Consider the following 15,491-nt stretch of genomic DNA (forward strand, 5'->3'; position numbering starts at 1 on the left):
ATGTTTTTGTTGCTGCAAGTGGTTTTTATGCAGTTTTTGCAAAGCTATATGTGGAAGGAAACCATGACCTGGGACAAGCTGATGGCATAAGATGTAAGTACAACTCCTCTGGCTTCATATGCAAAAAAAATTATTGCGCTAGCTTACGTGGTTGCAGTTCTACCGGGATTTAAAAATAGTTACGCAAAACGGAGCGTGCCAGCGCCGACCAGCTTTAAATTGTTAAGATATTATGTAAGATATCTCTGCTCTTGTGGTAATAATCTTCTCAATGCATTCTTATGGGTGGAGCAAGAAACACACCCAAAGAACGTTTAGAGCTAGAATAACACAAGTCAAGACAGGATCACATTTCGAAACCATCAGGTGGAGTCCCGCCTCCTCCCAGAAAGCAGCTCACCTGTCTGTCCATGTTTAGTGTCCAGGTCTGGAGTGGAGCTTGTTGTTGTTCGTGTGTGTGTTTGAAGAAACTGTAAGTTTGCTTTATTTCCTCCTTCAACAGTTTGTCTTTAGGAACTTTACTGTTTGTTCAGCTCATGTTTCATTTCTGTGTGTGTTTTTACTTCTAGTGTTGTGCCAAAAAGTGATTTCGAATGTTTCTATTGTGTTTTTTTTATGTTTACTTGGTAAATGCAATAGGAATATTCTTTTTGGCTCATGTTTCACATATATTTGAGGCCAGATTATATCCCAACAAGTCATTTACAACATTTTACATTTTTTGCATTTCCACAATCATTTTTTTCCCCAAACCCGTCGTCTCTTCATTAGAGTTGGTCTGTTATGTTTTCCTGGCTAACACTTGCAGCTATGTGTCTTGAGCTCAGATAGAGAAAGTGGAAAATTAGGATTATTTTTTTTTCGCATACTTGCAATTCAAATATAGATTAAACATGTCTGACTCTGCCTAAGATCAGTGCATCACAAACTGTTGGCTCTGCTTCAACAGACTGTTGATGGTGGAACCGGTTTTACATTTCAAATGTCACTCAGATGGGCTCAATTAGTTGTTCCTTAATCACTCGAACCATTCAAAGATAATTACACATCAGTAATCAGTTTTATTTTTCAATCGAACTCACAATACCCTTTTGCATTTTTTTTCTTGTTGACCATAGTATTTATAAATATTCTTAGTTAAAATGATATAGTGCTGATGGAAGTCATAACTGATGACTTAAGGACAAAAAAAAAATTCTGACAAGTCATTTAGAAATTTTATTTTTATAAATCTCTCGTGCTCTTATGTTTACTTATTACAGAACAGATCCTCTGTGTCTAATCTGAACTGCACATGTTAAAATATTGTTGAAGGCTCTGTTTTAATGTATGATTGGCTCAGAGATTTTTGGAACAAGTTGTGCTGAATGATCTGGATCTGCTGAGAGATAACGTTGACAGTATGGACAAAAATATATTTGAAAAAATTCTGGTGCTTTTCACTGTATGTAACAGTGCTGTTATGATTTAATATTATTTCCGCAAAACCGAATATTAAAGCTGAGAGCCTGTACTGAGCTCATTTTTACTGTAAAACTATAAAATAAATATATTTTTGCTAAACAGCTGAAGCATTAAAGACTTCTTTCCTGTCTAAAAATATTTGAACTGAATTTGCTGCATTAAAAATCTCTAAATGATTTCTGCACTCTCAAACCTGAACTTTAGAAAAACTCAGTTAATTTAAGTCAGTTAAATTGAAGAGTTGAAAATTATTTCCATGTGCTGCGTTGAGAAGAAACGGTTAAATCTCTGAATAGACAATTGTTCTCCAGAGTTTGTAGTTTAAAAAAATAGTTAAAAAGAGATTGTTATTATTTTTTATTAGAACCACATTCATGTTGCTTATTACAATGAAACAATAAACACTTTTAATACTTTTAATGATAGATAACACTTTGCTGACTTACAAAAAAGTCATTTTATTTTAATAAAAGCCGAATCTGCTCTAGAAAAACATTGTGAAATGAGACGAGTTTAAATCCACTTTATATCTGGCAACACAAACTGTCACAATCAAATCTGAAAATCTGCGTCCTCCAGACTGTGTGAGAGAGCAAATGCTGTGTTTGTTCATCAACGCCCCATCAAACTGCTTCACAGTAACACTCACATGGAACATGAACACAGTGAAGCTGGACACAAACGCGACTCGGTGTTCGTCTCTGTGATGATCTACTCCACCTTGCCTTCCTTTTGGCCTGTTTGCATGTCTCATCTGCAGGCATTGGAGGGGTGGAGTTCCCATTCCCAATTAGTAACATATGAACAGTTTTACTGTATGAAAGCTTTCAGAGCTCAGCTCCTGGGTAGGGATGGTTATCGTTTAGGTTTTATCCGATACCGGTGCCAAACCGGTACTTTTGAAACGGTGCCGGTGCTTAAACGGTGCTCGAACCGGTGCTTAAAGAATGGAGAACACAAACTTTGTCCAAAAACCTCTCATGTTTAGCTGTTTTTTTGTAAAAAGATAACAATATTAGTCTTTTCTGCAGCTATAGGGCATATATGGTATCACTCTTGGCTGTAAGCAATTCTTAAACAATGAAAAAAACACAAACTTTGTCCAAAACGTTGCTAGTTGACCTTACATGCATTAATGTGATAATGTGGTTAGCCTACTCAAAGTAAATTACACACAAACAACATTAAGCTACTCACGCAGAGAAGAACGGCGGCTGCTGCCATCATCATCCGTCATCATTTCTGCTACACTGGCAGGGCTAGGGGCCAGAACTCTACTCTTCGGGTTCTTGGGGAATGTTGCTAACTCCGGGTCCGTTAACAGGCACCACACCCGTAGTAGGTACGATGCATTTCTCGGCTTTAAAAAAAAACGCTATGCGTCGCCAGGTGTTTCATCAGATTCGAGGTGTTACCTCCTTTGCACAGTATCACCTTAAAGCACTTGTTGCAGGCTGCTGAGTTTGCATCTTTTGCTGTGGGACCCTGTTTACTAGAAGGTTTTAAAATTTCTGTACTTTTAGGTGACAGAAGGAGACATGTGGCCTGGTCAAAACACAGAGAGGTGCACTCTAAAAGATCTTTAAATATAGTAAACATATCTTGTGTGCCACAGACTGCTCCCAAAGGAGCACGAGGGGACAAATAATACCTCTAAAACACTTAAGTTGGCTTTATTAAAAGTTAGATCTTTAGCTGGGAAAACATTTTTAATTAATGATTTAACCCTTTACAGCCGATCGGAGCGGGCACGCTCTGTTTTGCGTAACTATTTTTAAATCCCGGTAGCTCTGCAACCACGTAAGCTAGCGCAATCATTTTTTTTGCATATGAAACTGGAGGAGTTGTACTTACATCTTATGCCATCAGCTTGTCCTAGGTCACAGTTTCCTTCCACATATAGCTTTGCAAAAACTGCATAAAAATCACTTGCAGCAACAAAAACATGATATTCCAGAAACACGCTTCGCCGATCCAATCAGCTGTTTGTAACACTTCCTACGTCCATCAGCGTGAACTATCACATGACCGCATGACCTGCCCGAAACCGGAAGTGACGTCATTTTGCGGAAATGTAGGGGTTTTTTTACCATCGTGGCCTCATGAGCTTATACTTGTGTTTTTAAAAGTTATGTTTGACTTCATGACTTTCTGTGTCGTTTCTGGGATGATTAGGACTCATATTGCACTGCTGGAAATAGTTTATTGTGATGCATATGCTGTTATTTTGCAAATTTGCACTATAATATTTATTTTCGTTTTTCCTGCAGTATATAAAAATTGGTGTATTTCAAAAATAAAACTATGAAGACACTTAAAATAAATTTCCTGTGATGGGAAACTAGTTTGTGCAACTTTTTTGTATTTACAGTTTTGAGGGATAAGCCTCTTAAATTTCTCTAACTAGAAATATATGTTAAAAAAACAAAAACGATTTTCAATTTTTTTGTAGTTTATTGCACTTTTTTGCAATTTATGTAATTACTATGCACCTAATGCAGACATATTATTAAAGTTTGGGCTATAATGGTTGTATTGATGTATAGCAACTTGAAATGCTCCCAAAAATGGCTCCACAGCATGTAAAAATATAATATAAGCTCTGGCGGACTTGGTTCTATGGTAGGTCTTAAAGGGTTAATCACTGAGCACAGCCTTGATTTTATGTTTTAACTGAAATTTGGTTGGACCAAAGTAACAGTGGAGCTGTTCTCATTGAGACGACCCCTCCTAACTACAGTTTTATCAGTGAGGCCAGGGTGAGCAGGAGAGGAGGAGGGGTTGCTGTCTTATTTAATGACTCATTTCAATGTAAGCAGCTATCTCCTGGAAGTTTTCAGTCTTTTGAATATGTGGCTTTACAGCTGAAGGCCCCATCCAAAGTTGTGTTTCTTAATGTTTACAGGCCTCCCAAATACTGCACAGACTTTTTTAATGAGCTCAGTGAACTGCTGTCTGTGATCTGTGTTTATTCTGACTGTGTAATTATTGTTGGGGATTTTAACATCCATGTGGTCAACCCTCAGGGCAAAGGGCAAAGAGTAACACTCTGGGCAACTTTAGGCTGACTCAGCATGTAACAGAGGCCACACATAATAAAGGACACACTCTTGACCTACACTCTTGATCTTTAACCAGGTCTTCCCATTAACACCTGACCTGTCCAGAGGGTCAGTCAATGAGCTCGTCAATAGCTTCAATGCTAAAATGTTAAATGTAATGGACACTATTGCTCCCATTAAGGTGAAGGTTATCTCTGGAAGGAAAAAGTCTCCATGGAAAAACTCCACACTGGTGAAAAATGAAAAAAGAGAGTGTAGGAAAGCTGAGCGCAGATGGAGAAAAACAAACCTCCAGGTTCATTATGACATCTATAAAGAGAAACTTCACAATTATAATTTACAAATGAGGAGTGCAAGGAGGTCCTACTTCTCTGACATCATCACCAAAAACAGTCATAATGCTCGGGTCTTATTTTCTACAGTTGACAGGCTAACAAACCCTCCTGTGTCAGTGGCAGCTGAAATTCATTCGACCATGGCCTGCAATGACTTTGCCAAATTCTTCACAGAAAAAATCCAAAAGATTAGACAAACAATTGGTACATCAACAGCAGATTCAGGATATGTACTGTGTCCACCGAAAAACTGTTTAAACACTGTGGAGATCAGGGAAATTATTTTGCTGCTATTGTTAATAATCATCATCATTACCATTGCATTAATAATATAATCTACAGCATTGATAGTGCATTCAGATGTTTAAACAGTGTGTCTTTCAGAAAGACTAAGTTGCAGGCTGACAGGAAATTGCAGGTTTGCAGAGTGTGCCTTTTGCAGAAGTGAAACCAAAAGCAGATTCTAAGAGCAGGTTATTCTGAGGAGCTGTTTGGATGATGCTAATTGAATAACCAGGTTGTTCATTATTATCTTTTATATTCTTTTATCAAGCTTTTAGTAGAGGTTCTTGATTAAAACATTTATTCAATATACTACATATATAGGTTTAGTAAACTGCTGACACATTTGAGAGTGGCCTCTGACTGCGAGCGTTAGTAGGTGAGAGGTGACACAGAGTACCAAGTGAGGTCGTGACATATCATGTTTGCTTTTAACTGCGGGCGTGAAGAAGTGCTATCTCACTGCAGAAGAAGCGGCAGTCAAAAGGTTGACAGGAAACATCTGCCATGAAGATAGAGATAATGTTCTTTTAAACTGTGTTAAAAGTAGGGCTGCCACGATTTGTCGACTAGTCACGATTACGTCGACTATCAAAATCGTCGACGACTGATTTAATAGTCGACGTGTCGTTTGAAGCTTTGTAAGATCGCAAAAGACGCAGGAATAATAGCAGGATTTAAGAGTGTAATAACGGACTGAAACAGAAGATGGCAGCACAGCATGTACAAGGATGCCAGCTGCCGTTAAACCCCGAAGAAGAAGAAGCAGCTGTGTCCCAGAATTCATAGCGCGGCCCAGCTTAGTTTCCAACAATGGCGGTAACTAGTTAGTTTTAATATTACTCTTATTATTCTTTCTGGGTCACAAAATAAACGTTTAACATATTTTCAGGTGAGAATGTAGCTGTGTAAACCTCAAATATCGGCTCAGTTTATCAGGACACCACATCTTTTCAAAAGCGCTCCGACGTTTTCGGAGACGTCTGTTACCCACTAGCTCGATAGCTAGCCGGGGGCTAGGTCACTAGCGCCGTGAGAACACCGGACTCCCGGCAAATTGTTTTCAAACCCACCGCCGTCTTTCGCGACTCAGGTTAAATATATATGAGTCACTTAGATAAATTAAAAATGTTATTGTTTGGCTTTTTTTTTTTTTTTTTTTGTATTTTATTTGTTCCTGAGTAAATCGGTTTGGCTGAGATTAAAGTTATAGTTTTTACACAGCTGAATAAACGTCAAGCAGACAGCTGATTATCAGAAGTGTGAGATGCTGGAGAATATACTCCGGTGTCCTGTTATATTTTAGATAGCAAGGAGTTTATTAAACTTTACCGAAACAATCTGCAAATTTCATTAAAATTGAATAAACTATCATCTTGTCTTTATTTTTAGTTAGCACCTTAAAAGCTTAAAGCTGTAAGCTAATGATAGTCATATAAGAGCAGATGCTGCTGGTGCAATAAGCTGTAGTTTTATGTCCAGTGGATGATGATCTGATTAGTCGACTAATCGCATAAATAATCGGTGACTAGTCGACTATCAAAATAATCGTTTGTGGCAGCCCTAGTTAAAAGTCATTGTGGTCTGGGAACCTATGTATGAAATGTATCTGTGACGTTGAAGGGGCGTCATTAAATTCAAGCCCTGATCGTATTGTTACGTTCCCCTGAGGGGTCTAGGCAGGGAGGGGGGAGTAACAAAAGTGACCGGGTCAGAAAAAGGAGTCAAGGAGGCAAAAGGGTTAAATTAAAGAGTTTTATTAAAGTTTCAATTTATACTAACTAAAAGAGACGGACAAGCCGCTATCACCATTTAAGAAAACAAACAAAACTCAGGCGTTGGTCAATAAAGTAAAACGTAAGTCAAAAAGAAAGAGCAGCTCACTAGCTGAAAATCACCAAAAACACACACAGCTCACTAGTTGCAAACACAACAACCACTCCGCTCACAAGCTGTAACTACACTACTGGCACTCTGGCCCAGAGCTCACCTTTCCCTGGGCTTAAATCTCCTTAATTATTGACGTCAGTCAGCTGTGTAAAAGGGAAAGGTGGCACCTCAGGCAGAAGAGGTAGTGTGACACGCCCACACAGGCACCTTCAGGAGGAGAGAGGCCCTGCTAGGGCCGTAACAGTATAAAATATCTGCTTATGCTTTGATTAGTCGGAGATCAGCGCTGTCTGAGTACTGCACTGGTCCCCCCACGCGTGTATTTCATTAAAATCAATTGTTTGACCAAGCTCTTCTGGACCATGGTTGTTTGTACTCTCCACCTCAATTTATGAACCTTAACAACACCATCAAACAGTTTCACCCTATTAACAGCAAAGACCTGGAGGACATCTTAGGTCAACTGAACTCCTCCTCTTGGTGTTTTGATGTCCTGCCAGCAAGTTTTTTCAAAATGGTCTCAAAGACTATGGAGTCAGACATGCTACAGATCGTCAACTTTTCTTTAATGTCAGGTGTGTTTCCAGAACCACTAAAAACTGCTGTAATTAAACCTATACTGAAAAATGACAATCTTGACAAGACACAAATGAACAACTACAGGCCGATCTCAAATCTCCCATTTTTAAGATCATTGAAAAAGCAGTTTCTCAACAGCTCAATTACTTCTTAAAACAGAATAACTGCTATGATGCCTTCCAGTCAGGTTTTAGACAGAACCACAGCACTGAAACCGCTCTGACCAAAGTGTTGAATGACATATGTCTGAATACAGACAGTGGAAAAATGTCAGTCTTAGTTTTACTGGATCTCAGTGCAGCATTTGATACAGTTGACCATAACATATTACTAAAACGACTGGAGAACTAGGCAGGTCTTTCAGGAGCTGTACTAAACTGGTTCAAAACATACTTAGAAAATAGGAAATACTTTGTATCAATAGGTAACTTCACATCTGAGCAGACAAGTATCACATGTGGAGTTCCCCAAGGTTCCATCTTGGGACCCCTTCTTTTTAACATTTACATGCTCTCACTGGCACAGATTATAAAGAACAACAAAATAAACTATCATAGCCATGCAGATGACACACAAATATATATCACAATGTCACCAGGAGACCGAGGCCCTGTACAGAGTCTTGGTAAATGCATTGAGGAAATTAATGACTGGTTGTGCCACAATTTTCTCCAGCTAAACAAAAACAAAACTGAAGTAATAGTCTTTGGAGCCAAAGAAAAACGATTACAGGTCACTAGAGAACTTCAATCTATATACCTCAAAACCACAAACCAGGCAAGAAATTTGGGTGTAGTGATGGAAGCAGACCTAAACTTAGAAAAACATATTAAGACAATAACAAAATCAGCTTACTCTCACCTCAAGAATATATCAAGAATAAAAGATCTGATGTCTCAACAGGACCTGGAAAAACTAGTCCATGCATTCATCTTTAGTAGGCTTGATTACTGTAACAGCATCTTTACAGGTCTACCTAAAAAATCAGTCAGACAACTACAGCTCATTCAGAACTCTGCTGCTCGAATCCTCACTAAGACCAAAAAAGGACGGAGAAGCTGCATTCAGCTTTTATGCTCCTTATATCTGGAACAAACTCCCAGAAAGCCTCAGATCAGCTGAAACACTCAGTTTATTTAAATCCAGGTTGAAGACTCATCTGTTCTCAGATGCATTTGAATAAAACACCAAATCCACACTTTTAAGCAAGTGTGGATTTATTCTGATTTTACCTACTGTTTTTTTTTTTTTTTTTTTTTAATCAATTTTAAATCATGCTTTGTATTTGTTTTTGTTTTTTAATGTCTCTGTAAAGCACTCTGAATCACCTTGTTGTTGAGTTGTGCTATATAAATAAACTTAAATAAAACAAAAACAAATAAAAAGCATGATTTAAAATTGCCTTGCCTGTGAAGTACAGCCAGACTTTTGACCGCTTCGCCTTGGGCCTTTTTAGCGCTGCTCTAAAAGAACGTACGTACCTGGGCCCACCTACTATCCTTGGAAACGTAAAATGATTGGCTAGAATCTGAAGTGTATCACTTCTCAGGAAAAAAAAAAAAGCACCGAAATAAAGCCCCGAAAGCCCCGAAATAAAGCACCGAAATGCGTGCTGCGTTTCGGTCTGGTTACTACCGTTTATGTCAGAACCGGTGCCATAATGGCACCGGATACCGGTACCCATCCCTACTCCTGTGTGGTGCTTTCCCCTGAGATAACATTTGATTTGGATGTGGATTTTGGTGGCCTTTGGTTTAGTTTGGTTTTGCATTAAACAACATTGCATTCTTTCACCCATACACTCCTCTACACCACTAATTGTACTGACTCCATAAGCCATAGTTTGTGTAAGGTTTCTTTTTTTGTTTTCCATCCATCCATCCATCTTCATCCGCTTTGTCCGGGGCCGGGTCGCGGGGGCAGCAGCCTAAGCCAACTATCTTATTTTCTTGAAATAAGATAGTTGTTTGGATACAATTTGCATGCATCCCTGGGATTATGTCATGGCTGTGTGGCCCGGTTTGTGACAAGTCAGGGCTCATTCGTTTAAATTTGATTTGCTCGTGGCCATTTTGGGTTTGGTTGGTATAGATTTGTTGCCAGGATGGTGTGTATTTGTGAAGCGTACACTGTGGCTTGTTTGCTGGGTCATTCACATCTTTTTTGAAAAAAAAAAAAATCTTACTCAGCTGCACATTTCTTTGAGTCTGAGTATCCCTCTTTTTAATAACTGTACAACTCTACTTTTATTTCTGATGTTGTAAGTTTACCATGTGCAGTCTCTTATTTCTTGTTTGTTACTTTTGTTTGAATCTGCATGCTCCACCTGCCTGTCACTTTGCTGCTGGAGCCTGCAAATTTCCCTCAATGAGGGACAATAAGGGAAATTTCTCTTCTCTTCTATTTTGTTTTATTTAGTCTCTGATCTGTTTCTCTGACTTTTTCACTTCCTGTCTCCTACATAGCATTCCTCTCGGTTTACAGTTTAATGAGTACATTTAAAATCAAATGTAAAATTAGGATGTAAGTGTAAATTCATGATCTTCATATGATTCACTTCTGTGTTTGTTGCTAGAAGCTCCTGAAAAATAAATCTACAACACTTCTGTTTGACTGACACGAGTTAATCTGAACCATCTGGAATCAGACTAAACACAGTAAATGTGTCCTGCGTCCACAGTAACTGCTGTCAGATTAACTGTTACTTAGTTAGCTTAGCTAGCAGAGCTGCTAGCAGTTAGAGTATGCACTCTCTGTGAGCAGTCAGCTTGGTCCTGGGCATTGTTATTGAAAAAAAAAACTGCTCTCTGTCATTTCTAAAGACATGTTTTATCTGTTGCTTTGTAGGACTACAGTAATGGAAGGAAATCGGCTCTGTGACACTTTTTGTACTGAACTGATGAAAGCTGTTTCAGATGGAGTGGATGTTAATCCAACAAATCAGACATGAACTCTGATGTGCACATCTCAGTTGATGTGCACATGAATGATTTGTGTTTCCTCTGCAGGTGAAGGTAGAAAGTGTGTGTGAGCTGGTGTGTGTGAGCAGCATGGATCAGTGTGAGGACAGAGAGGAGGGAGTCCCTCCCTCTAAAACCACTCCATGTGGGGAACATGAGAGCCAGACCAAAGATCAGAGGTGAGATGACCATCTCTAACTGTCTATGACATTTCAACATGTCACAGCTCAGCACTCACATCACTGCTCCATCATTATTCACAGGAACCAACCTGGACCTGAACCTGAAACTGAACCTAAATCAGAATTTGAATCTAATTCAGATTCAGGTTCCAGTGTGTCCTTTAAGAGTGCTGAGTCACATGATCGCTACATTGATTTTAACCCTCCTGCCATCCTTTAAAAAACTCACACCCATCACCCTAGGGACCATTCTCAGCCACGCCATAAAAAGACCATATATCCATATTTTATTCCACTTTAAATTAGCCAACCTTGTAAAACTACTTCTCCCTGAAATATTCATGTAAAGTTTTAATTATATTTTCGTTGTTTTAACCCTTCAAATCCCAGTGCTATTACATGAGCGCCCTGTGTTATAAGCCCCAAAAACCAAAAAACGAAACTAAATATTTCCACAAAAAACCAGTTGAAGTAATATGTGATTGTCATTATAAGTAGGCCTTTAGATGGACCAAAGATTGGCACCAACATACATTTTGACCTGCCATTATTTTTTTTGCACTTTTTTTGCAATTTAAAAATTAAAACTTCAAGGCCCTGAGTCTTCATTGACATCCAAGAAAAGAAGAAAAAATAAAATCATATGATGATAATTTGGGGTTGAAAAATAGCGTTTATAATGGAAGTCAATGGGCAGAAAATGGTCCCCAGGGTGATGGGTGTGGGGATTTCTGCTGCTCAGCCATTTTAGGCTGATTTAAGGAATTCACACTGGAATATTAACATTGACAGGTAAAAACTATCCTGTGGCAAGTTTGGTTATATTCCACTGAACACAGTGGAAATGGCAGCCATTTAACACATAGCAGTGGCACAAAAAGGTCCCAAGAAGGCAGGAAGGTTAAAGTCCAGCAACCGTCTGCTGCAGACAAGTGAGTTATTAGTAACATGAACTCTTTGAGAGCTGATTGAACTGCTTGATGTTGTTGGATATAAAGTGCAGTGCAAACATGTCATTCCCTCAATCCCATTTTAACTGTCTCTTGAAAACAAACCCTTGGTTTCTAAACAAGTGAAAATCAACACTACCAAACAGGAAGTGATCAGTCTCAACAAACATCAGTGAAGAAAACACTCTGCAGTTAAATAAAAAAAAAAAACTATTATTCCAAGAACAACATACTGAGAGTTTTCCCATTAATATATTATTATATTATAATTATCTTCAAAAAATGTATTCCAACACATACTAAAAAGTAATTAATAGAATGAAAATCTTATTATTTGGTCACCTCCAAAGGAGAATTCTGTACAATAGAAAATGGTTGAGATGCCCCTGGGGGATTTTTTTTTTTGCTATTGCTATACATATCAAAAAATATAAAAGAATCCTGGGAAAGAAGATAAAAAAAGCATCTTAGAATTACTAATATGTAAATAAATGTGAGATTAACTATTAATTAAATTGCTAAATACATTTGCCCCTTCCTTACTCCCCATGCTGCTGCCATCCTTGTCCATAGTCTTATTACATCCCATATTGATTACTGTAAGACCAAGGAGCTCATCGTGGACTACAGGAGGAATGCTGACCCACATCCACCCATCCACATTAAGGGGACGGCTGTGGAGCGTGTGAGCAGCTTCAAGTTCCTGGGAGTCCACATCTCCGAGGATCTCACCTGGACGACCAACTGCTCCAAGCTGGTCAAGAAGGCTCACCAGCGCCTCTTCTTCTTGAGGACTCTGAGGAAGAACCACCTGTCCTCAGACATCCTGGTGAACTTCTATCGCTGCACCATCGAGAGCATCCTGACCAACTGTATAACAGTCTGGTACGGGAACTGCTCTGCCTCGGACCGGAAGGCATTGCAGAGGGTCGTGAAAACTGCCCAGCGCATCGCCGGAGCACCACTTCCTGCCATAAAAGACATCTACAGGAAGCGGTGTCTGAAAAGGGCTGGGAAAATCATCAGAGACCCCAGTCACCCATCACATGGACTCTTCACCCTCCTGCCCTCTGGGAGGCGCTACAGGAGCCTCCGGACTAAGACCACCAGGTACCGGAACAGCTTCTTCCCCACAGCTGTCAGACTCCTGAACTCTGCCTCCTGACATCTGACCCACGTTAACTCATGGACTGAACATACACACACACACACAATGGACAACTGTACCCTCAAACACACAATAATAACATGGAGTGAACCACCACTCACAACCACTAGCACTTTATATAGCCTCTGTAGAAATTATCCACACCCTCACTTACCTTAACTGCACTACTGTATAGCCCTGTGTAAACAATCATTCTGTACATACGATAATTTTTAACCCTACAACTGTTTACAACTTGCATAGTTCCCATTTCTGTATAGCTGTATATCTCAGATTCCTGTAAAGTTATTTATTTCATATTCTGTATAGTTTTTCATATTTATATCCTGTCCATATCCTGTACATAGCTTGTACTCACTACAGCCTGTACATACTTATAGTTATAGAATATTCACAACATACTTCATACCGTGTACATTATAACATAATAGACCCATTTCTGTAATATACTTACATATCTATATTATTGCTAATATATATTGTAATATATCTATATCACTAAGCACTTCTGGATGGATGCAAACTGCATTTCGTTGCCCTGTACCTGTGCATGTGCAATGACAATAAAGTTGAATTCTATTCTATTCTAATTCCCTCCTATTTGGTCTCCCTAAAAGGTCCCTTCATAAACTCCAACTTCTTCAAAATTCTGCAGCTCAGATCATAACCCATACACTGTTAAGTGCTCATATTACCCCAGTTCTTCAGCAGCTTCACTGGTTGCCCATAGAAGCCAGGCTAAATTTTAAAATCTTACTTCTGACATACAAGTGTATCCATAAATCTGCTCCTTCATATTTGTGTGACCTGCTCCATGTCACCACTGTTTCCCGCCCTCTCAGATCATCATCTGCTATTCATCTTACTGTTCTGTCCTCACACCTTATTACTATGGGGAACAGAGCTTTCAGTCGCTCTGCTCCCCGGCTCTGGAACTCTCTTCCTCCTGCACTAAGAAATATTGACTCCCTCTCCGTATTTAAGACACAGCTCAAAACACATCTGTTTAAACTGGCTTATTCGCTTTAATAATAATTTTTTGACTACTGTTCCTTTTATTAATTGTGTTTTTTGTAAGGTGACCTTGGGTTTCTGAAAGGCGCCCTCAAATAAAATATATTATTATTATTATCTGTGTTCCATGTTAGGATTTATTATACACAGAGTTTTTATCTGCTGTGTGGAGATAACCAAACAGAAATCATATTGATTTATCAGAGTTTTTTTTTTAAGTTATTACAATCACAACGGACAATGGGATGGCAAAGGAGAAAGAAGGAAAGAGAAGTTGGGAAGAGAGTAAACATGATGAGAGGGAAAAAATAGAGGAAACAACAGATAGTGAGAAAAGAAATGGAAAATCTGATCATCTGCTGAAAAAAACTGCAAAAAGAAAACAACACAGTAGGGAAGCCACTAGTGATGGGATTTCCGGCTCTTTTTAGAGATCCGGCTCTTTCGGTTCGGCTCACTAAAAAGAGCCGGCTCTTTCGGCTCCGAACCGGCTCTTCAGGTTGTTTTGTTGCTTTAATTAATTTATTATTAACAATATTATAAAATTATGCACAAAAGGAATTACTAATGTAAAAAAACGTGGTTTTATATATATATATGTTTATATATAAATATATGCGGTGGTCCCTAGAGACAAAACACGTACAAACTCCAAGACACATTTCTAGCATGAACTGAACTTCCAAAGCAGAGCTACTAGATCACTTAAATTACACAATTGAAAGCATATGTGTATTCTTTGTGTATTTATACACAGGCACTCATATATATTCAAATAATTTTAAAAAAATGTTCATTTACCGGTTATTACCACACACCAGATTCGGTCGTTGGTACTTGCTGGCTTGTGTAGCCACTCGGTAACAAAAGTTCAACACTGCCCCTAGCATCCTGGAGCACTTCTGTTGTCTTTTGTACGTGTTTTGAGTTTTTATGTGCTTCTGAGTTTTTACGTGTTTTGGAGTTTGTACGTCTTTTTACGTGTTTTGGAGTTTTTACGTGTTTTGGAGTTTGTACATGCTTCAGAGTTCGTACGTGATTTGAAGTTTGTATGTGCTTTGTCTCTAGGGGCCACTGTAAATATACTTTTATTTATTCACTCCATATAAAATATAATAAATAAATCATATAATACAAAAATCAACTATTCACATTTCAACTTTTAACTATTTAAATTTTCAGCTTTTTCCTTTTACAAATTTAAAGTGAAACAACACAAAACACTGCAAACCACAACACAATTAAATATAAATTAAAATATCCATCCATCCATCCATCCATCCATCCATCGTCATCCGCTTTGTCCGGGGTCGGGTCGTGGGGGCAGCAGCCTAAGCAAAGAGGCCCAGACCTCCCTCTCCCCAGCCACCTCCTCCAGCTTGTCCGGGGGAATACCAAGGCGTTCCCAGGCCAGCCGAGAGATATAATCTCTCCAGCGTGTCCTGGGTCTGCCCCGGGGCCTCCTCCCGGTGGGACATGCCTGGAACACCTCACCCAGGAGGCGCCCAGGGGGCATCCTTGTCAGATGCCCGAACCACCTCAACTGGCTCCTTTTGATGTGGAGCAGCAGCTGCTCTACTCTGAGCCCCTCCCGGATGGCCGAAC

At 39.1% G+C, this 15,491-nt stretch overlaps 1 protein-coding gene across 2 annotated transcripts; it reads left to right on the plus strand.

Moving 5' to 3' along the window:
* Positions 1 to 397: 397 nt before the first annotated feature.
* LOC147301530 (uncharacterized) lies at positions 398 to 13,919 on the plus strand. 2 transcript variants are annotated; one of them, XM_086284687.1, is made up of 3 exons: positions 398 to 472; positions 10,621 to 10,751; positions 12,278 to 13,919. In XM_086284687.1, the coding sequence occupies exons 2-3, from the start codon at positions 10,663 to 10,665 to the stop codon at positions 12,867 to 12,869; spliced, it is 681 nt and encodes a 226-aa protein (XP_086140813.1). In that variant the 5' UTR covers positions 398 to 472; positions 10,621 to 10,662; the 3' UTR covers positions 12,870 to 13,919. The 2 variants fall into 2 exon arrangements, 1 of the variants encoding a protein (XP_086140813.1); XR_015127363.1 differs by lacking the exons at positions 398 to 472; positions 12,278 to 13,919 and adding an exon at positions 10,836 to 12,265 and having other exon boundaries at positions 10,411 to 10,751.
* Positions 13,920 to 15,491: the final 1,572 nt, after the last annotated feature.

This window comes from Aulonocara sp. 'chitande type north' Nkhata Bay, linkage group LG23 (genome assembly GCF_057382095.1).
Source record: "Aulonocara sp. 'chitande type north' Nkhata Bay isolate Kocher_YH1m ecotype deep benthic linkage group LG23, A_spYH_male_GT1.1, whole genome shotgun sequence".
Classification (NCBI taxonomy): domain Eukaryota; kingdom Metazoa; phylum Chordata; class Actinopteri; order Cichliformes; family Cichlidae; genus Aulonocara; species Aulonocara sp. 'chitande type north' Nkhata Bay.

Coding starts and splice junctions, on each gene's coding strand:
- LOC147301530 (XM_086284687.1), top strand. CDS start 10,663: ATGGATCAGTGTGAGGACAGAGAGGAGGGAGTCCCTCCCTCTAAAACC. Junction 10,752..12,277: donor AGCCAGACCAAAGATCAGAG/GTGAGATGACCA, acceptor CCTTGTCCATAG/TCTTATTACATCCCATATTG.